The sequence below is a fragment of the Neolamprologus brichardi genome, chromosome 3, assembly GCF_056152115.1.
Source record: "Neolamprologus brichardi isolate AB-2024 chromosome 3, ASM5615211v1, whole genome shotgun sequence".
NCBI classification, from domain to species: Eukaryota; Metazoa; Chordata; class Actinopteri; order Cichliformes; family Cichlidae; genus Neolamprologus; species Neolamprologus brichardi.
The window spans coordinates 56,517,255-56,538,480 of record NC_142106.1 but is presented as its reverse complement, the minus strand read 5'-3'; the positions used below and the strand labels follow the sequence as shown (position 1 = coordinate 56,538,480).

General features: G+C 45.9%; 2 protein-coding genes across 2 annotated transcripts; both read right to left on the bottom strand.

Annotated features, from left to right (window-relative positions):
* Nucleotides 1–694: 694 nt before the first annotated feature.
* On the bottom strand, nt 695–4,981 carry trmt10a (tRNA methyltransferase 10A). The gene is made up of 7 exons (XM_087839432.1): nt 4,645–4,981; nt 4,133–4,295; nt 3,988–4,059; nt 1,816–1,890; nt 1,502–1,651; nt 1,306–1,411; nt 695–1,175 (listed from the first exon to the last, which is right to left on the bottom strand). The coding sequence occupies exons 1-7, from the start codon at nt 4,827–4,829 to the stop codon at nt 994–996; spliced, it is 933 nt and encodes a 310-aa protein (XP_087695558.1). The 5' UTR covers nt 4,830–4,981; the 3' UTR covers nt 695–993.
* A 3,802-nt stretch (nt 4,982–8,783) lies between these two features.
* cunh4orf54 (chromosome unknown C4orf54 homolog) lies at nt 8,784–14,914 on the bottom strand. The gene is made up of 2 exons (XM_006809703.3): nt 10,624–14,914; nt 8,784–9,639 (listed from the first exon to the last, which is right to left on the bottom strand). Exon 1 carries the CDS (start codon nt 14,814–14,816, stop codon nt 10,644–10,646), a length of 4,173 nt encoding a protein of 1,390 aa, XP_006809766.3. The 5' UTR covers nt 14,817–14,914; the 3' UTR covers nt 8,784–9,639; nt 10,624–10,643.
* Nucleotides 14,915–21,226: the final 6,312 nt, after the last annotated feature.

Here is a 21,226-nt window from a genome sequence, read left to right as displayed (position 1 = left end):
TCTGAAACTTTCTCCATCTTCAGACTGTTTGTGTCTGTAACTGTTAACAAGTCACTGCTTTTGATTTCAGTCGATTTCAAACGACAGCAAAAAATGTTTAACCAGGAAAACTGATCACGCAGCAGAGTGACCCAGGTGAGAGAGGACGTGTCCAGGAACAGACTCTGCACAGAGACGTGGTTAACAGCTCTTCCTGCCACCTGCTGCCTTTCACTGAGTGAAAGAAACGGCTGAACAAAGCTGCCAGTGTGTGCTGATGCACCGAACACGTTACAGAGGAGAATCAAACTGACCCAGAACATTTCTGTTCATTTTGACCTGCAGGGGTGGACCACACTGGGGTGGACCACACTGCAGCGTGCGTCGGCATTCGTGTGAAGCTCGGGCTGCAGAGATCGATGGCGTGATAAACGACACTGATGCTTTTGCTGCAGAATAAAGGTTGTTTGAACCCTCAGCAGCTCTAACACGCTGCAGCCTGCTGCTCCTCACAGCGTCTGTGGTGAGGTCATCGCCCCCCTCTGGTTTGGGGTCAGATTTACTTGTTACCATGGATACTGCAGCTTCCAGGCTTACTTCCTACATCCAAGACTAACATTTAAACACAACATATCACAGCCGTTACCTTTGGGAAACTGAACATGTATCATGTAAACGCATCGTCCGTCTGTTTGTTACAGAATAAAACAAACGCTCTCTTTGACCCGTTTAATTGAAGTCATCATCTATTTGTTCCTCCTTATATTCATTTCTGTGCTTTGTCCTCCAACAGTAGAAGATTGTGAAGCATCATCATCATCGATGTCTGTAAAGACGGACGAGTGTGCGTCCTGTGGTTGTCAGCTTCAGCTGCAACAACAAACAGCTAAACGTCTCGAACATTAACTGAGAAATCTTTTCAATAAATACTTCAAACTTCCAACAAACAGAAATTTCTTTAAACCATCTCGTAAAAAAAACAAAAACAAACGCATTGTCCGCTTGGCGCCAACGCTAAGCTCGCTCCGTCTGAGCTGTAGTTTCTGGGTCAGAGTCAGAGTCCGTCTCTTCGTCTTTTTTCGGAGGACTCGTCGCGTCCCAGCCGACTGCCACCACTCCCTTCCTCTGAGGCAGGACTGTGAAGAAGGCCTCCTGCCAGCTGCCTTTCTCCAGGTACGCCAGGATGATCTCGAACACTGCAGCAGGGACGAGAGCGCCGTTCAGACCACAGAGGGAGGAGCCACAATACAGGAAACATGATCCTTTAAACATCTGCACATTAAACTTGATTAAGAGCAGCGGCATGAAGCCACTCCCACTCCTCACCGTGGTTAACAGCCAGAACCTTCCGACTGTTCATTTTGACGAAGCTGCTCAGAGGGAGCTGGGCGTGGCGGATGCCCAGCTCCGTGGCCCTTTCAAAGGTGACTCCCTGCAAACAAAGCCCGACAGGTTAGCCCACGCGGCCACACCCACACGCAGCCACACCCACACGTCACAGCGGGTCTGGAGCCGAGCGCACCTTGTGGTGGTTGTGGTCCACCAGGCCTCCGATGACGTACGCCCTCTGTGGATCCAGCTCCGTCAGCACGTTGGGAGAGTCGGAGGTGAGGTAGACCAGCTCCTGCTGGGACACAACCTCGGTGTAGTGCTCCGTTTTAATGTGGATGTCCTGCACAGCACACAGCATCCAACCAATCAGTATGACATGAATAAACACGACATCTTCAGCGTGGTCATCATCAGCTCAGAGCGGCTCATGGACACAATCGTCTGCTGGAAGCTTTTTATTCTGCAAATGTTGTAAAGGTCCAGCCCTCTGTTGTGACCGCTCACCTTCCAGTTCACCCAGCCTTTGTCCTTCTCGTCCATGCTCTGTCTCAGCTGTCCTCCAAGGCTGGTCAGGTAAAACTGGACACAAGAAGAAGTTAGAAGATGTTTGACGCCACGTGAAAACTTATTACTGCCTGTTACTGTTCTTATTTTATATTCGACCCAAAGCCAGTGGAGGTGGTTTGGGATGAAGACCAACAAGTGCTCAGCATCTCGTCATGAAGCTCATCCAGATGCAAAGCGTGTCGCACTGACATGCACATCCAGATGTTTGCTCTTAGCTGCATTACGAAAACAAACGCTAAGTATTCTGGAGAACTTCAGTTCGTTTTCGGGTTATAAATTAAATTTGGGGAAAAGTGAGTGTTTTCCTGTTAATACGGCGGCACGCCGACTTCAACAGTCCGATCTACCCTTTCGTCTCAGTCCATCTGGGTTTAAGTACTTAGGGATTAACGTGACTCGCTCTCTAGCTGGCCTTAAATCAGCAAATTTGTCTCCTCTTATATCAAGGATCACATCTGATATTCAAAGATGGGGTAATCTCCCCCTTTCTTTAATCGGTAAGATTAATGTTGTTAAAATGAACATCTTACCAAAATTTTTATTTTTATTTCAGTCAGTTCCCTTATTTTTGCCGAAACATTTTTTTGTTTCACTGGACAAGATTATTGGTTCTTTCATTTGGGGAGGGAAGCCACCTAGGGTTTCTAAAACTTTGCTGCAGCGATGCAGATTTAGTGGAGGACTTGCATTACCTAATTTTTTAGCCTACTACACATCCATAAACTTTGCTACTGGTTCCTCGTGGTTTAAATTGGAGCTATCGTCATGTAAGGGCTCTTCTTTACCGGCTTTGCTCTATTCCTCTTTACCCGTAAAACCCTCTCTGTACACTGATAATCAGGTGGTTCTTAACACACTCAAAATCTGGTTTCAGTTTAGACGTCACTTTAATTTTGTAATGCCGTCTTCCTCGGGTCCTCTAAGCGACAACCATTTGTTTCCCCCTTCACTCTTGGACTCGACATTCTCAGTGTGATGTGACAAGGGTATAAAACAGTTCAAACATTTATATGTGGATGGTGTTTTCGATAGTTTTCCCAACTTGTCCTCTCGTTATAATCTCCCTATTACCCATTTGTTTTGCTATTTTCAAATTCGAAATTTTGTTGCCAAGTGTTTCCCAAATTTCCCCTCTTTACCTCCAGAACAGCAGTGGGAAACTACGTTATCATTTATTCCTCATCACAGAGGAACCATTTCGAAACTCTATGATGCTATCCTGTCTTTTAGTAACCACTCTAATGTTAAGCTTAAGTGTACATGGAAAGGAGAACTAGGAATTCGAATACATGAGGAGTCTTGGGAACAGGCTATAGCGAGGGTACGATCTTCCACCTCCTGTGCTCGTCTTGGACTTATTCAATTTAAGGTCATACACAGGGTGCATTTCTCTAAGTCTAGACTTTCTGAATTGTATCCAGAAGTGGAAAATAAATGTGATAAATGCCATGGTTCTCCTTGTCACCTTAGCCACATGTTTTTTCTGTGTCCTGAGCTACAAAGTTTCTGGACAGGGTATTTTGCTATTATGTCGACTGTTCTTGGGGTAACTCTTCATCCTTGTCCTCTGATTGCTGTATTTGGGATTCCTGTTCGCTCACTTACACTTGATTCCACACAAAAGGATATTATAGCCTTCACATCCCTATTAGCCAGACGTCTAATATTGTTGCATTGGAAGTCTGTTAAGTATCCTGCTGTTTCCTGGTGGCTTAAAGATGTCATGTTTTTTTAAAACTTGAAAAAATTAAATATACGTTGAGAGGTTGCACAGCCAAATTTTTTCACAAGTGGCAACCCTTTATCTCTTATTTTGCTAGTCTAGAGGTATTGCCTGTTTAAACGTACCTCTGTCACTGTTATATTCCTCTAATATGTTTGATGGTTGTGTTGATCTGTGTGGGACGGGGGGGGGGAGGGGTCTCTCTTTTAGAATGCGTTGTTTTTTTTCATGTATATATATAAGTTTATTTACTTAGAAAAATGAAGAAAGGTTGATTGTATTTCGGTACTGTTGTTTTCTTTTTTCAATAAAAATATTTTCCAAAAAAACAAAAAAACAAACAAACGCAGCGCCATCATTATCGTTGTCGTGTACGCGGCACCAACCTGCACTGGATGCGAGGCCCGTCTGTTCTCTGCGTAGCACCTCTGGATCTGTTTGTGAAGTTTGTGGACGTCCTGGAGAAACAGACAGTTTGTTGGGAACTCTGGGAGCACACAGTGGCAGCGCCTACACCTCTGACCCGGTTACCTTCATGAGCATGAGGCTGTCGAAGCTGCAGTCCACCACCAGCCTCAGAGAGCTGGGCGTGGCCTCTCTGCGCGCACGTTTGCGGGCGCTCTGGACCTCTCCGCCCTCCTGGTGAGTCTGCCTCTGCAGGCGACGCTGCTGCTTCCTCTCCTTTCGCCTGTGCCTGCCATGAAAGCGAGGATGATGTTCAGTGTGTGGGCTTCGTCTGCATGAACACTGGTTCCACTGTGGGAGGCTCAAACCCCCACATCAGGACAGAGTGGGTCAGAGCTGCTGCTCACTGAGCATCTCAGTGTTTTACCTGATAACTAATTCATTACTGGATCGTTATTAATTATACATAATTATATTATACAGCACAAGAAGCTTTCGATCTCCTGTTTGTGCGCATGCGCAGTCATACATTCATCTCAATTCCCTTTAAAAAGCCGTTTGTTTCGCGCAGCTACGTCCACAGTGGACCACAGTGTAACAGCTCAGCAGACCCGTACGTGTTTCGCGCCACAGCTTACTTCCGCTGCTCGCGCTCTTCCTCCCACTTCTGCTGCTTCAGCAGCTTCTTCCTCTGCCTCTTGGACAGAGCCGGGTCCTCCGTGTCTCCGGGACTGCTCACGGTCTTCTCGCTCTGGTCTTCCTCCGCCGGAGCTGGCTTTTCCGTGGTGTCGTCAGCCATCTGTGAACACACCGCTGTTGTCATGGCTGCGCCGCGTTGGCGGCATTTAAATCCCACTGACTTTGTAACGTGGGCTAAACCGAGTCATGGGTCAGTTAGCCTGGCACAGACTAACAGACGAGCGGCTCGCCTCGAGTCCACGTTTTGTTTTGGCGCATTTGTGACGTTTTTTATGCGCGTCACAAGCTCGCGTTAAGATGCAGTGCTGCCCTCTACCGGTCGTACCAACAAGTGAAGCAGATTTCATTGAATTCACAGATTTGACTGTTCAAGCTTCCTTTAAAACATAAAACCGACACAGACACATTTATCCCCCGTAAATATTTGACTGTAAATAAGGTGAAAGAAGTCTCATTTAAAACTCTACATAAATGTGATCCAGCCAGTCACTACATGGTAACATTTAAAAGAGACATAAATACTAACTGTACTTTCTGTGGGGATCATCCAGAAACTGTGACACATCTTTTTTGGTTCTGTTCTCATACACAGCAGGTTTGTTATTGTGCATATTTTAAGGGAGTTTTCTTTACGATGGGAAAATGTTTTATTCTGTTTCTTTAAGTTCCCCAAGAAGTATGATAAATGTTTTTTTATGATCTATTTGTTAATACTTTTATTAAATAAATGTAAGTTTACTAACAAAACACCATATTTCTGTGATTTTTTAAAGGATGTGGAAACCTACATACAATCAATATCAGACTCCACCAACAAAAAGGCTCTAAAACAATATATGTGAATTTTTGCATGTATTCTTATAATTGTTACCTTTTTCTTTTACCCCTGGCTTTATGTGTTCATGTTCTGTTGTTTTGTATACTTCATCTGTTCGTATGTTGTATACTCATTGTTTGTTAAATAAAGTTTTTAAAAAAAGACACAGATACATTTACTTTCACTCTGGTTTCACGGAAACATCGCTGCTTTCATCTGTAACAGCATCTGATCACAATTTTTTTATACCTAAACGTGTTGTTTGGTTTTACTGACTTCAGAGAGACAGACTCATTAATCTGATTTTACTCCACCTCCATAAATGTTCTCCGCTCTCAGGACGGGAACAGACTTCTACAGTTATGTCCTGTAACAACAAGGAAGCTTTAGAAACATTCATATTTGTAATAGTTTCAATAGTCTCTGCATGTCTCGCTTTTAATTTCTATCCTTGTTTAACTTGACACACTCTTCCTTTGCATTATATGAAACTACAACTGTGTTCTCCATGTGTTATGCTTGTTGTTAAAGTTTCTGGTGAATTAAAGTTAGAGAGGAAAGCAGGCAGCTGTAACATCTCTTACGCGTGCTGCTTTAGTAACAGCTGAGATTAGAAAGCAGAACCTCTTTTTAAAATAAGGCCAGAAAATGCTGCACAAAGTTGCTTATCTGCTTCTTACATGTGTACATTTGAATCCATGTTAGAGTAGGCTGAGAGGGTTGGCAGCTGAGTCGCTGATGGGGTTTCCAGCACGTTCACTGAACAGAAGAAGACAGGTTGGACTCCATCATCGCAGCAACACGCTCAGCACCCTCTGATGTGAATTTGTGATTGAGAGCTTCCATGGTGTCAGTGAAGGTTTGGTAGAGTTGAGGTGAGCATCAGCTATTGATCTGCCCTCCTCTAGGTGCAGGTGATCAACCAACACTTGATACTTGAGCTCAGACGCGTCCTCAGGTAGAAGATCCCCCAATGACATCTTCAGCCTTCAACTCACTGGAGGACAGATTGAACCACTGCTCAGGTGCTGCTGCGTTACAGTCATGCTCAGTCTTACTGTCCCTATAGGCGGCGCGTGGATGCTTGGACCCACCCAGTGGGACATTACCTGAGTGAGGTGGAAGATGAACCAGCTTGAGCCAAGGAGGTGGATTATGGGAGGGTTTATCTGGTGACCTGAGAGCAGAGGGAGGATCTGGTGACAGACTCTGTCCTGGCTGGTCCACGAACATCAGTAGCTGGGATTGTCATTGGCTCTGTCTTAATGGCTGGAAACACACATGCATCTTTATGATGGGGGTTCAACACTGGTGGGTCACTAGGCAGTGGGGCTTCCTCTGCTGGAGCTGGCCACGGTGGTGCAGAGAAGATGGGCCCTGCAGGCTCTGGACAGCTTCCACTAGCTGTCTCATTTCTGCTCACAGCGCCTGGAGTTCGACCAGATCTGATGACGTACGCGTCTCATGGAGAATAGCATCCCGCCTCCACTGGGGGCTGGCTAGGTTGTAGCTAAAGGGGATTCACTCTTTAGCACTACGGTCACCCCGGTGTGTCGGCCAGAACACCACTTAAGGCCAAGTTGTCCCAGAGTATAGAAGGAGCTCGAGGTTTGAGGCACTTTATGCTCAAAGCTCAGTTCCTGTGGATGTAACCACACGGTGTGATTTTTTATCATTCACGCACACGTCACATCCCACAGGAGTCACTGCATCCCCACCGGACTAACACCGCTCGTCCGACACTGACACTGATGTCACCAGACGGTGGGCGGGCTCAAACTGACAGAAGATTGAATATTAAATGAAGAGTAGATTTTATACACGGGTAAACACGAGGCTGAACGAGGCTCAGACCACAGCTGTGCCTGCATGGAGTTCTTAAGGCGGACAGACTATTTAGTGGTCACTCACTTCCACACTCACACAGAGAGAGTGGACGACAACAAGACCTCTGTCTCTCTTCCACAGCATGTCTTTATCCTGTCTTCCTTCTCTCACCCCAACCAATCACAGCAGATGGCCCCGCCCCTCCCTGAGCCTGGTTCTGCTCGAGGTTTCTTCCTGTTAAAAGGGAGTTTTTCCTTCCCACTGTCGCCAAAGTGCTTGCTCATAGGGGGTCATATGATTGTTGGGTTTTTCTCTGTATCTATGAAGCGCCTTGAGGTGACTTTTGTTGTGAATTGGCGCTATATAAATAAAATTGAATTGAATTGAATTAAATTAAATTTTAGAGGGGCAGGTGGTCCGGGGTTCACCTGAGACACAGCCTGTCAGGGAGTGTCGTCTGTGACCTGTCGGCCTGTGACAGCTGGACTAACCTCCAGCTCTGACCCCCTCTAACCCAGAATAAGCACTAATGTCAGTGAGCGATGATATTAGTCTGTCACTTTAGCCACAACTGCCTATATACAAGTATATTTATTTATATATATATATATATATATATATATATATATATATATATATATATACATATATATATATATATATATATTTATATATATATATTTATATATATATATATACATATATATATATATATATATATATATATGTATATATATATATATATATATATATAAAAAAAATATTTGTATATATATATATATATATATATATATAAATATATATATATATATATATAAATAAATGAAGGGAAAAAAAAACCCCAAATGCAGTATACTTGGAGCAATACCTCCATCTACAGGTTAGTTGCTGTACTGCAATGGCAGAAGTGTTCTTGTTGATTTATAAATCGTAAAACAAATAGTCTCTCTCAAACTAGGTAGACCAGCCACATTAATACAAAATTCTCACCACATGACTTGTAAAATGGTCTTAAATTGTTCAAAGTAACTTGGTCACTCAACTGTCAGTGGAACAACAAAAAAAGTAGTAGTACAACAATAAAAATGAGTCTTTTCCTCACAAAGACTCATTGATCTGATTTTACTCCACATCCATAAATGTTCTCCGCTCTCAGGAACATTATTCTACAGTTATGTCCTGTAACAACAAGGAAGCTTTAGAAACTTTAGTGTTTGTAATAGTTTTCATGCCTTTAATTATTCCATGTCTCTTTTAGCATCCATTAATCATCGTAAACATCTTATCTTTGCAAATATAGCATTGAAACATGTGAAACATGTGACACTGTTAGTTATTATAAACTGAGTCAGTCAGTGATTGCAGAGTTTTCCTGTTTATTCAGTTTCCACAGTAAAAGTGAACCTGACACTGTAGCTGTGCAAACAGCTACTCTGCACATTTATCGTTTCATCCACAGGTCCTCTTTATTCCCACGCTCCCGTCTGTCCACCACCTTCATCTCCTTCAACATTTACTGTACGCAGCAGAGACTCTGCTCTGAGGCAGCAGAGTCTCTGCTGTGCAAAAATGCTTTCACACGTATAGAAAACATTTCCTACTTAATGCAAAAGTTTAAAAAAAGAAAGAAAAATCATGCACAACCAGAAACATGAACCAAATCTGATCAAATCCCCAGAAGAAGACAGCAACACTGTAGCATTGGGACCATGGAGCTTAAAGAAACAGCAGCTTCACTCTTAAGACGTGAATGAACTCAGAGGTGGTTTCTCCTCCACAAACACACAAACACGGTTTCAGAAGACGTTGTGTTTGTGAGGCACGAGAGGAAAGTGTTCGACTCTGTGCAGCAGCAAAGCTGAGAGTCAGGTACAAAAATATAAAATATGATCAGCTGGGGTAGAAACGTGTATGTTTGATGCTTCTGCTGTATGTCTGTAACAGGACACTAACACTACACAGCGCTTTAAACACGTCACAATAAAACAGTCAGTAGAAAAAACCTCAGGAAAGCGTCCCAGCTCTGTAACCTGTCATGTTTCAGACGCTGCAGAAAGAAAGCGGACTGTCCAGCAGACCCACAAACTCCAACGAGCAACCGCAAACTACAACCTCAGTCTTATAACTTCATGTCACGCACATCTACAAAGGTCAGAAAGTGTAACAGCTGGACTAAAGTAACTATTCATCGACTTCACAACCTCACAGTTTGGTTTTTACACAGTGCAGCACATGATGAGGCTCATTCAGCTCCTGTGTGTTTCCACAGCGTCCAGCTCACAGCTCAGCCCTGTGGGAACAGAAGAAACACACACGTCAGCACATTTCAACAGTTTTACACATTTGTCGCACAGCTTTCCTCCTATTCTGTACAACAGCGAGAGCCACACTATCTGTTCACGTTAAAAACATTAGTGAGTGCTCCAGTATGTGGGTCAGACGCTGAAGGGGAACTCCAAATGTCCCCTCACTGTGAACCTCGCCCTGCTGCTCCTATAAAAAGAGACTGAGACTGCAGGATGTGCCAGCCCGGCTGCTGATACCCAGCAGCAGCTGAAGCTTTTCCATCCTCACATAAATGCCTGCCTGACCTTTCACTCTGACCGCACACAGCTGATCCAACCATAGTTCACCTCTGATATCGCATTTTACAGGATATCTATCAGTGTTAGTTAGCTGGAGCTGCAGGCTGTACAGTCACATCTCTTCTTCTTCTGTTGGATATGATGCACAGCATCCTGTTAGATCACTGACTTCATGCATTAAATGAAATGTGTGGTGGAAAAGCCAAAAATCAGCATCGTTTTTAGAAAATTCAAACATTCATTAAGGGGTGAAACAGTCCCCATATTGTTTTCTATTTTCTGATTTATAGTTTTTATTCTTATTTTCTTTTCCTCATTGGAATTTTTTATTATTATTTTGTCCTGTTTCGGTTTTCATGGACAAGGTGAGACCAGTGTGGGTCACAATGATGTGGAGAAACATGTGTTTGATAACTCCTTCATAAAATCAGCTGCAGTAACTACATGTGATGTAAATGTGCTGTGAGCCTCTGTCTGTGTCTCGTCCTGTTGTTGTTGTCACCATGTTTTCAGAACTACTGCATAAATCATTTCACTGACTTTCTGTCTCCATAGTTTGCAGTTTGCAGCTTGCTTTTAGGTCACATTATATTTTATTGTATCCTATAAATAAATGTTTCCTTGGTGGCTCCTCTGAGATCAGTTATGTGTGACTGTAAAACTCTCCACTGCTTCAGTCAAATACTCACCTGTCCAGACGACCTGCTGTTCATCGGTGCTCCACCATGAAGCTCATAGTCGTCCCGTCAAATGAGGGGGGGGCGATGATCCGGGGCCCCTGCTGGGAGGTGATGCTGATGACAGGCTGCTTGATGCTAGAGAGGCCCTGCTGTGGCCTGTTAGCAGCCTGCTGAACACCTGAGGCTACCTGGGAAGACTTCCCCGTGGACATGTAGAAAGGACTTTCCACGTGCATGCCCTCAGTCTGCTGTGAGGAGCTTTTATCGCCGCTGTCCACCTCTGCCTGCACCGACATCTGCGACTGCAGCAGCGCCCTGGCAGGTATCACTGACGGCGTCGACACGAGACCCGGGTAGATCATGTACGCGTGGCCATAAATGCCAGAACTGAGGGCTAAAGGTGAGATGGGCATGGGCACAGGCGTCATGGGAGGCTGTGGCATAGGCACATCCACATATTGACCTGTTTCTGGATCAAAGAGACGCTTGGTGGCGGGCTGCACTGGTGTGTCTACCAGGTAGTAGTTTCCAGTGCTGGGATCCAGCAGCATTTTCCTCTGGGTGGCCTGGAACGGGTCCAGGGTGGGAGCCGGGGTGATTGCTGGAGAGAAGCAGTAGACCTGTGGCTGATTGGGCATCCCGAGCGGCAAAGAGTGGTAGATAGTAGCTGAGGGGATCTCTGGTGAGTAACCAGCTGTGTGCTTACGCTCCTCGTGCCCCCTGAGCCCAGGTTCCAGGTGTCCTGAAGGTGTGGGTGGGTGTGCCTGGGTGAACGTATAGACGGATGCTTTATCAGCAGGTGGCTGTTTGCCTTTGCTGGGCTGAGACTTGACTGGGATAGCGAGGTAGTTCTCATTGTCAGTTGAGTACTCGTGTGCAAACCTGTCGGCCTCCTTCACGTCGGCGTCGGCGTTCCCAGCTGACCGTCTCTCACAGACGTTGAAGGATGCGGGCAGTTTGGGCGACTTGGGGACAAAGGTTTTGGTGCTGAGAGGTGTTTGTGTGACGGTGCTCGGTTGGGATGTCTTTGAAGTTTTGGAGAGCTTGACACTGCTGGGGGCTTGCACTGACTTGGGCCTATCATCACAGCCCACTGACGTGGGTTTGAGTGGGTCTTTCTCCTCCTGCTTCAGCAGGCTGTCACCTGCTCGTCCTGGTGGCGGCTTGTCTGTGTTGGACTGGGAGTTTCTTCTGGGAGACATGTCTGCGCTGGGCGTCCACGCAGTCTCCTCGTCGTGTCCTGGATGCTCCTCACATGCTATCAGTGAAAGCACGTGGCTGTCTGTCAGCGGCCGAGGCTCGTTCTTCCTCTTCCACTCATTCTTCTCAAATACATAAAGCTGCTCCATGGTTTTCACGGCAGCCTGCAGTTTTTGCAGAGCCACCTGGTTTGGCACCTTTGGCTTTTTATCAGTGATATCCGAGACTTTTTCTTGCTTCTTTGTAGATATTCTGCTTTCACTTCTTAAGTCGGTGTTTGAGGGGCCTAGAGATGCGTTTTTGACGCCCTCTGGAGACGATCTGTCCACGTCAAGTGACTCCTGTTTAGCCCCGTGAAGGTTTCCACATTGTTTTCCGTTACTGCTGGTATTCACAGACTGGCACTTGATCACTATAGGCGACACAGTATTGACGCTTTGATTGGGCACTTGCTTGTTTTGCTCTGGATGTCTATCAGCGGAGGCGCTGTGGGATTTATTCTCGTTGTTATCCAAAGAAACGAAGTGATACGAACTTTTAACCAGCTTACGCACGTCTCTCACTTGGTAAATGGGAGTCTGCAGCTTCCCCTTGTTATCTCGAATGTCTCGAACCATGAAATGTGGAACTTTATCTGAAAAGTCACCCTTCAAAGCTGTAGCGAGCGCGTGGGATTTGGCGTGATCTGTTCGGATGATGTTGCAGCCTAAATTAGGAGCGCGCAGTTTGGAGACGGCGCACGGCTCGGTGTTATCGTCTTTGACGCGCCTCAGGTTAATTTGAAGTTCTGGAGATTTGGATGTGGTCGCAGAGTCTGCGACAGAGCGCACTTTGGCTCCACGTCCGTGTCCACGCGTAGAATAATTCCTGCTCTGCAGCTGCTGCGCGGCTTCGCCTTCGTTCGGCAGCATTTGGATATTTGGCACAAATAAATGAGCCATTTTCTTCAGTTTGCTGCTGCCCGCCGAGCACAGACTCCCCTCGGCCAGCGTGTCGTCAGCTGCAAGCGTGTCCTCTGGTGTTTGATCGTTTTCAGGATCCTTTTGAAATTCTAGCTCGTCATCCTTCCAGCATCTGAACGCGCTATTTTGGCTGCGATGCAGCGTGCTTCTGGATGCGTCCACTGCGCCTTTTTTAGTATCAACTCCACTTTGTTGTTTCCGAGAGTCGCTCTTGGCATCCGCTATGTCCCCTAACTCATTCACGCGCATTATGGTGTAGTCAGAGCTGCTGTCGGAAAGCTTGGAGTTGTGCTTCCCTCGGACGTCGTCGCTTTCCTGGTGCAGACAGCTGGGAGAGGGCGTCTGCTCGCTGATTTCGCCTCTCTCCATCTTGCGCTCCTGCTCGAACTGCATTTTCTTAGAAATGACATTTTTGATGAGACTCGAAGCAAACACGGCCTTCTTGTGCGTGTCTTCCATGGTTTTAGAGGGCGGCTTGCCGCCCCCCCTGCTCTGCCTTGCGTTGGTAACTTCATCCGTGGAACGTGATCCTGCTGCGTTTTGTGCAAAGTTAGTGCGTGGTTCTCCCGCAGGGATTCCCGATTTGACGTTGCAACGAAAATTCAGCGTCTCTGTCAGCCTTATGACGCCACTGTGGCCCTGAGCAAATTTCCCCATCAGCTCTATTTTCTTCGTAGATGACGATGCGCTGTGGGGAGGTAATATCTCGCTGGCGGGCGCTTTGATGATGCCCTTATAACCCCTTTTGTCTATGCTTTTGGCTATTTGAAACGAGGCCGCTGAGCTTTGATGAGAAACGAGACTTTGGTCCATATTCATGTTACCATATTTCAGGTCCACAAACGTGGACCACCTGTTTATCCCCACGGCATGCTCTGACGCAGAGGACTCACTGGAGGTGCTGAAATGAATGGCATCAAAGTAAGGGTACGCCAGGCTCTTGAAGGCTCTGGCTGTCAGAGTGCGCACCTCCTTGTCAGCGTCGTCCAGCTCGCTGACAGCACTGGACGTGCCGCTTGAATATTCGGGGACTTCTTTCCCCCTTAATTTGCCGCCAAAGTGTAGGCGCCCGGGCGCTGCTACCAAACACTTTGCCGTGTCACACAACGTCTCTGCCTTCCCATCAACTCCCCTAAACACATAGCGACTCACATCTCCGGAGCGCCTGGCATGATAAAGGATCTTTTCCTGTTCTTGGATGTTGCTGGGGTCATTTATAGCTCGAGAGGTGGTTCTGATTGACAGGTGAATCTGTCCGCCACTGTTGCCACTGCAGTGCTGCTGCTCGGGCTTTGACACACTCTCATCTGAGCTGGTGAATTTGGCCGCTTCGCACGGATCACTTTCCAGCAGAGTGCTGACTGTTGCTGCTGCGCCCTGAGAGCCAGGCTGGCGGCCGTGCCCCCGCTCGCCCGCCGCGCCCCCGGCCTCAAAAGAAGCGTAATCGGCAAATGAGTAAACCCGGTTGTCTTCTTCAACGTCCCAGCTCGTGGAAGAGCCCACTCCGAGCTCGTAGTCCTCCTCGTGGTCAGAAAGTTCCGAGAGCTGGATCTCGTGCGTGGTAATATAATGGGATTCGTCCTCCGTGGCGCACGGAATGCAGTCATCAGAAAGCACCAAACTTATACCATCGTCCACTTCGTAATCATCCTGCTCACTTGTCTCCCCGAGATAATTATCACTAGCGCGCAAATCCACGTCCGGCTGCAGGCTCGCGCTGCTTTCCGTGTTGGACACCTCGTGCTGCTCGTGGAAACGCTCCGACTTTGCGTTTGAACAAAAAGGGTCAGCGTGATGGTGCTTAACACCATCTCCATATTTCCCGACTGTCTCTGTCTTAGTATCGACCTCGGGTTTGCGTCCCGTTGCGCACGGAGCTCCAGCTCCGCCGTCGGAGACAATGACAGACATTTGGTTTGTCTCACAAACGCGTGTTTTCACATCCACTGAGTCCAAATCGACGTATTTCCTTTCATCGTGCTCCTCGGGACCACCTTCTGTGGGGTTTGGGGGCAGATCACTCACCTGATGACGTGTCATTAATAATTCCACAGCTTTTCTCTGCGAAGCTCAAGTAGCAAATCTGAGCTCACGTTTGGTGTCTGACAGGAAAGAGATGCAAGAGATGGAGTCGTCCTTTAGGCAGAGATAGTCTGACAGACAGACTCCGATGTCACCAAAGCGCTCCAGACATTCCAGCTCACATGTAGGCTAAAGCCGGGTCTCTAAAAAGGAGCAGAGACATTAACTACTGTCTGGGCAGATGGTTCTCAGGCTGTGAACCAGTACAGTCACAAAGCTGTGTTTCTAATGACAGTCGAGCTCAAACTGCTTTGAACTTCATCATCACGGTTTCAAACTCTGTGGTTAAAGCTCCCACTGAGGTCTTAAAACCCTCTCAGACGGACAGTTGTCAGTAACTGGGTTTGGGTTAAACACCTCACTGCACCCTGCCACTGTTCTCCTTTTATATTTAGACCCATTTATCTATTTATCTTAATATCTATCAGTGTCTCTGTTTCTACACTCACTTCATATATGAGTGTTTGTTGTATATTTGTTACTATGACAACTCAGTTTCCCTCTGGGATTAATGAATTAAAAATATGTTATTTAAATAAAGTCTCTGACTCTGAACTTTGCTTTTTCTGTTGCTCTTTGATATCTTTGTGTCTGCTTCACCTTTTGAGACACGATGTATTGAACTGACTTCTTCTCTGATTTCTCTACAGTAGTAATAATGACAGGAGTTAAGGAGGAAGTCAGGTCATGTGGTCACAGAGCCACAATCAGCATATGATGGAGATGACGCTGCAACGCTGGAGATTAACACCAGCAAGCACAGACCATCTCCAGCGTTTCAGAAGCTGGAGATGGCGCTGCAAGCTTAACCACATGTGGATTATTAGAGACACGCTCACGGGGGACTGCTGCTTCACTTCAAATCTTTTTTGAACATTTTTCTTTTGTCCAAGTGATTCATTTAGGCTAAAAACAACTTGTTTACAGCTCAGCTGGAGTTAAAACAAATAGGTTATTGTAACACAGATTGTAGCTCTGACCAACCAGCTGTGGACAAAAGGTCACCAATAAAATTCTAAAGAATAATTTATTAGTACAACGATAAAAAAGGATAAAACAGTCCAGTGTCCAAAAGGGAGAAAACACAGAGTCCAAGGCCAGAGCCGGCGATGCCACAAGTCAGTTACACTTCACATGCGCCGCCACCCTGTAAGCAGACGGCCTCAGCAACACAACTCTGCCTTTAGGCTGCAGCATGTCGCAGCTGACCTGCACACAGACAAACATCACAGCAGAGGATCAGTGCACTCAAATACACCTGCCTCCAATGGATACAACCCAGCACAGCCACTGGCCACGCCCACAACACGCATGGAGATGAATGAATGCAGGCAGCATGCGTCCATCATATTACATTATCACATGAAATAAAACATGAAACAAGCAGTTATGAGTAACACTGAAATGATCTGCACCCCTCAGTTTATTGTGTTGTTTTAACGAGTAGACGGAGGGTCATCGATGCCCTCCTGCGTGAAAAGAGCCGACACAGGAAGCACCAAAGCTGCTTTCGTCAGTATTTGGAGAATCAAACAGATGCTTCTGGGTCACTTCTCTTACTCAGCAATCTTCCTAAGCAAAATGGATGATTGTAACTCATCCTTTGTCCATGTAGGCGTGTCTCTTAGATGTGCTTTTATTTATTCCAAGTGATCTGTGGATATTTGAATTCCCTGCTTTGGCTTTTTATTGATTCCTGGTTTGATTCCTACCACCAGAGCTGAGCTTTGCTGCCACCCGACACCTTCACAGGTTCATTGGGAAAAGGCCTGGTTGGTTTTTAGACAGCTCCTCTGATTTTCTGAAATAGCTTGCAATCTTGACTATCAATATAATCAGGTGTGTAGTTAGTAAAGGACTAGCTCTGTTTGCAGTGCAGATAAGGATCTTCCTCTATCCCTCCATCAGCTTGTGTCCACGCATTGGTCCGTGTAGGTTGGATGAACACCGACACAGAACAAACAGGGAAGCCAGCGCAGCCCAGTAGTGCATTTATCACTGGAGGAGTGGAGCAGGAGGAAGCGGCTCGTGAGTACTGCTCCTGTGGAAAAGCAGGGCACGGTCGGCAGATGAAGGGCCGGAGCAGGGACACTGACAGGCTGCATCATGTTAACACACTATATTTGTTGTGGAAGTAACTCGGTTCGACTCCACGCTCTGACTCTGCTGCAGAATTTAACTGACACTAATCCAGTGATATGACAGTTTCTCTCACTGAGCCTCTGCCAGCGTCTTTCCACTGAGCTCACCTCCATCCTTCTCTCAGGAATATCACATATTTGAAGCTCCTCACACACGTCTGCTTCTTATCCATGGCCCCGCCCTGGAGTTTGTGTTGGCATCACCAGTATTTTCAGTGTGTACATCCTCGTCTCACTGATGTCTTCTGTAAGGATCCACAGAGACTACATGACTGTGCTACTGACGTCCTCCTGGGCGATCCACTTCCTGTCACTTTACAGTTTGTCAAAACCTAAGAGGGAACAAATGAAGAATATATTAATGACTCACTGAAAGCTGGTATTATTTGTCCTTCCTAACCGTTAGCAGCTCGTTCTGTCTGTGTTGAAAAGAGAGATCTGTCTGTCTCAACAAATACCTGCTGTCTTTGTTCTCTTCTCCTTTTGAGCTTCTCCATCCTCAGGAAAGCTTACCATCTCTTCCCACTCCAGGAGAAGACGACCTTTGACCTGGGGCATTTTCTGGGTTGCTCAATCTTCCAAACTCTCAACATTCTTATCTCCTGTAGAGACATCAGTGACCATCAGAGCCGTGTATGTCAGGTGCTTCGAACACTGCTTGTGTCACGAGGCTGGTATGTGGGAGTGCACCCAAAAGCAAACTCAGTGGAGAAAACAAGCTGATATTTAAGAAGACTTTATTGTGCACAGGTCATATTCATGAAGGGCAACGAGAGGAGCGTAGCAAAGGTCACAGGTGGAGTTTCAACTGGGTGATTCCAGGAATCCAGGCGTGACGACAGGCAGGAGGGCAGGTGAATATGTGACACGGTAAGTAAATACTGGTCAGCTGTGTGTAGGTCATGTTCCCAAACAACTTCAAAATGAGTAAGAAAAGGTTCATGCTAATAGAGATCCTAAAAAAGGATAAATTTGTCTTAAGCTGGAGAAATATGACATTTGTCCTTTGCCTTGTTTTCATTCATGTGTTGTCTAAACAATGTGCTACAGGACTTTTAGCACATTTGAATTCATAGACGAGAAGCCAGAAGTCAGAGTTGTACAGAGCAGACAGCTGTGAGTACACCATGATGTGAAGCATCTTATTAAGAGACCGGATTAACCACTGCAACCTCCAGAACTGCAGAAATGAGCCGGGGTCACAGAGTGCATGAGTAACTGCTGATGGTCTGCTGGGAACTTGAACTTTGGATATCTGCTGTTAGAGGGCAATAAAATCTCACCTCAGCAACAGAGTAACACAGGAGACAGAAACCAGAGACGAGCCACAGCTTCAGTCAGGACTCAGGGTGTTCCAGCTCTCTGTATTCCACACCAGTCTGAGCAGGTCGAACATTATTAAGAGCGTTTCTCCTGAACACTCGTCCTGCAGGGACTCAGCTGTCCTTCATATCTATGTTTGCTCCATTCAGACTGGTCCGTGTTAAGTTACATCCAGTTAAAATGATTATGGAGCCTTTCATAAGTGTGATGTAGAGACTAATGCTACAAAATAAAGGCTGTGCCTCTAATATAAAATACATATTGTTACATTTTACTGTTAAGGTTGCTTTTCATGTATTTTTCAGAGCTTTTGTTATTTATGTAATGTTCTTTTTAAAAAGATTGTTATGTAGTTTCTGTTTGTGTAGTTCTTTTAGTTTCCTCTGCCTCCATCTTTGTTTGGTTACGTCTCCATCCAGGCTTGACTGGGAATCGGGCATTTCGGGCATTTCCCCAGTGGGCTGACGCACTTTTCAGCCGCTGAACACCGGCCATCTCACACTGGCTGAACTGTAATTCATTATTATCAGGAAGTCCTAAAAACTCGCTGAAAAGCCTTCAGCTAATCCAAAATGCTGCAGCAAGAGTCCTGACAGGGACTAGAAAGGGAGAGCAGATTTCTCCTGTTTTGGCTTCCTGTTAAATCCAGAATTCAAAATCCTGCTCCTCACATACAAGGTCTTAAATAATCAGGCCCCAATTTTGAATGTCCTTCAAGATGCATGTAAACTGTTCCTGCAGACTACTTTAATAGACTCCACGAGAGTTCAGGCTGAGAACAAAGCTGGTTTTTACTGCAGCCGTGCAAATTAGAGTGAATCAGACCACAGTAACTCTGTGGATGTGGGTGGATGTGGGTGGATGTGTATCTCAGCTGTTCAGGTGGAGTTATATCGGGGCTGGGACGATGTCTTTGGAAACGTGCAACAGGACTGAGCGCATAACTGACAAAGCAAAATAGACGTCTGCATATTTTTAAGTTACACTTTATAATACATTTGATATGTCACAGTGTTGTTAATGTACTCTGGGTTACACACTGAGTAAGAATCACCTTCATTGAACAGGTACACATAAGGAGCTGGGCTCAGAGTAGATAACAAACGCTCACTGGTTTAGCATGTTTGTAGTTGGGATACTTCTAAAAAGGACACTGATCTAAACATCAGACCAACCTTCTGTGAGTCATCTCATCGATGGCATTCAGCAGCAAGGTTTTAAAGACAGGCAGAATGGTGGGACTCAGGTTAAAGTTCAACCAGCATCTGAGACACATCCAGCCTCTCCTGTTTAACATACCCAGTGCTGTAGCAGAGCTCATCCAGATGCTTACACGTCTGGATTGTTAATCAAAGAGAAAATCAAAACATAATTTTCCTGAATGTGCTGAATGAAAAATGAAAATGATTCTGTCTGAATGTTGTGTGTCTGCAGACGTGCAGCAGATGTGTGTGTGAAAGAAGCGTGTCACCAACACATCCTTATGTTCATATGTGATTCTGCTGATTAATTATGCTTAGTCAGAATACAGTGAGGCGTCAGTTTGACCAACACAATCTGTAGTGACTGTGTGTGCATCTGTGTGTGTGCATCTCTGTGTGTGCATCTCTGTGTGTGCATCTGTGTGTGTGCATCTCTGTGTGTGCATCTCTGTGTGTGCATCTGTGTGTGTGCATCTCTGTGTGTGCATCTCTGTGTGTGCATCTCTGTGTGTGCATCTGTGTGTGTGCATCTGTGTGTGTGCATCTCTGTGTGTGCATCTCTGTGTGTGCATCTGTGTGTGTGCATCTGTGTGTGTGCATCTCTGTGTGTGCATCTCTGTGTGTGCATCTGTGTGTGTGCATCTGTGTGTGTGCATCTCTGTGTGTGGATGGTGGAGTGAGCAGCGCCAAGGAGCCACCATTTAATAATAGAAATGGGACGGTGCCAAAAACTGGTCTATATAAGTCCACAAACACTGTCATGTGTGCTATAGTGTAGAGGGAGAGTCAAGGAGGCCATTTACACCTCTGAATGGAGGCGGGGCCTCAGGGTCCATCTGTCACCATCTTACTGTTACGGGCCCCAGGAACGGTGCCACAATAACCGAGAAGAAATCCCTCCAATCACAGCTCTACAATGCTGTGATTGGAGGGATTCCCCACCTCTCTGTGGACGGGACTCATGCAATGATCAGCTGTGACAGTTTGCGTACTAATGATCATAAGCCGAGCAGCCTGTTGTTCATCAGAGCTGCTGGTTCAGAGTTCCTGTTGAGACGGTTAGAAACCTGCAGTCAGACTGTCCAGATGAACCGAGTCAACCTTTCAACTTCTCAGAGAAAGACCGCGTGTTACAATGTTTCCATGTCTGCTGCTGCTATGGAGACAGGCTTTAGACTGCAGCAGGTTCTGTGCTAATAAATGCAGAGGTGGGTTACCCGCTCGGCCCAGCACGGTTGACCACATGTTGCTGTAATATGTCCTGCAGAAGTAACTGTATCTCCTGAGGACTTGCAGTCTGTAGGCTGCCTAAATATAACTTGTTTGTGCTACTGGGCTTACAGTAATTAGCTCCACAGTTTAAAAAGGCCACCATACTGTGTGACACGCTGAAATTTCACCCGACCTGTGGACAGAAACAGCGTTGTGTAGAAGGGCAGATTTGGTGTCGTTAGTTATTTAAACACATTTATAACATCCGACTGTCCCAGTGCTGGTTTAAAATAATAACTCAGCTTTCTTAAGAAACGAACAACACAACCTGCGTTATTTCATTTACTTTACTTTTTGCCATAAAGCCTATATTAATAGTACATAGTTGAACCAATGATCAGTAATGCTGGGAAAGGTGCTAAAAAAAAGCCAGTTTTGTCTGTAGAGGTGTGATGGACCGAGCAGCGAAAGAAAACTTAGGCACAGGTTA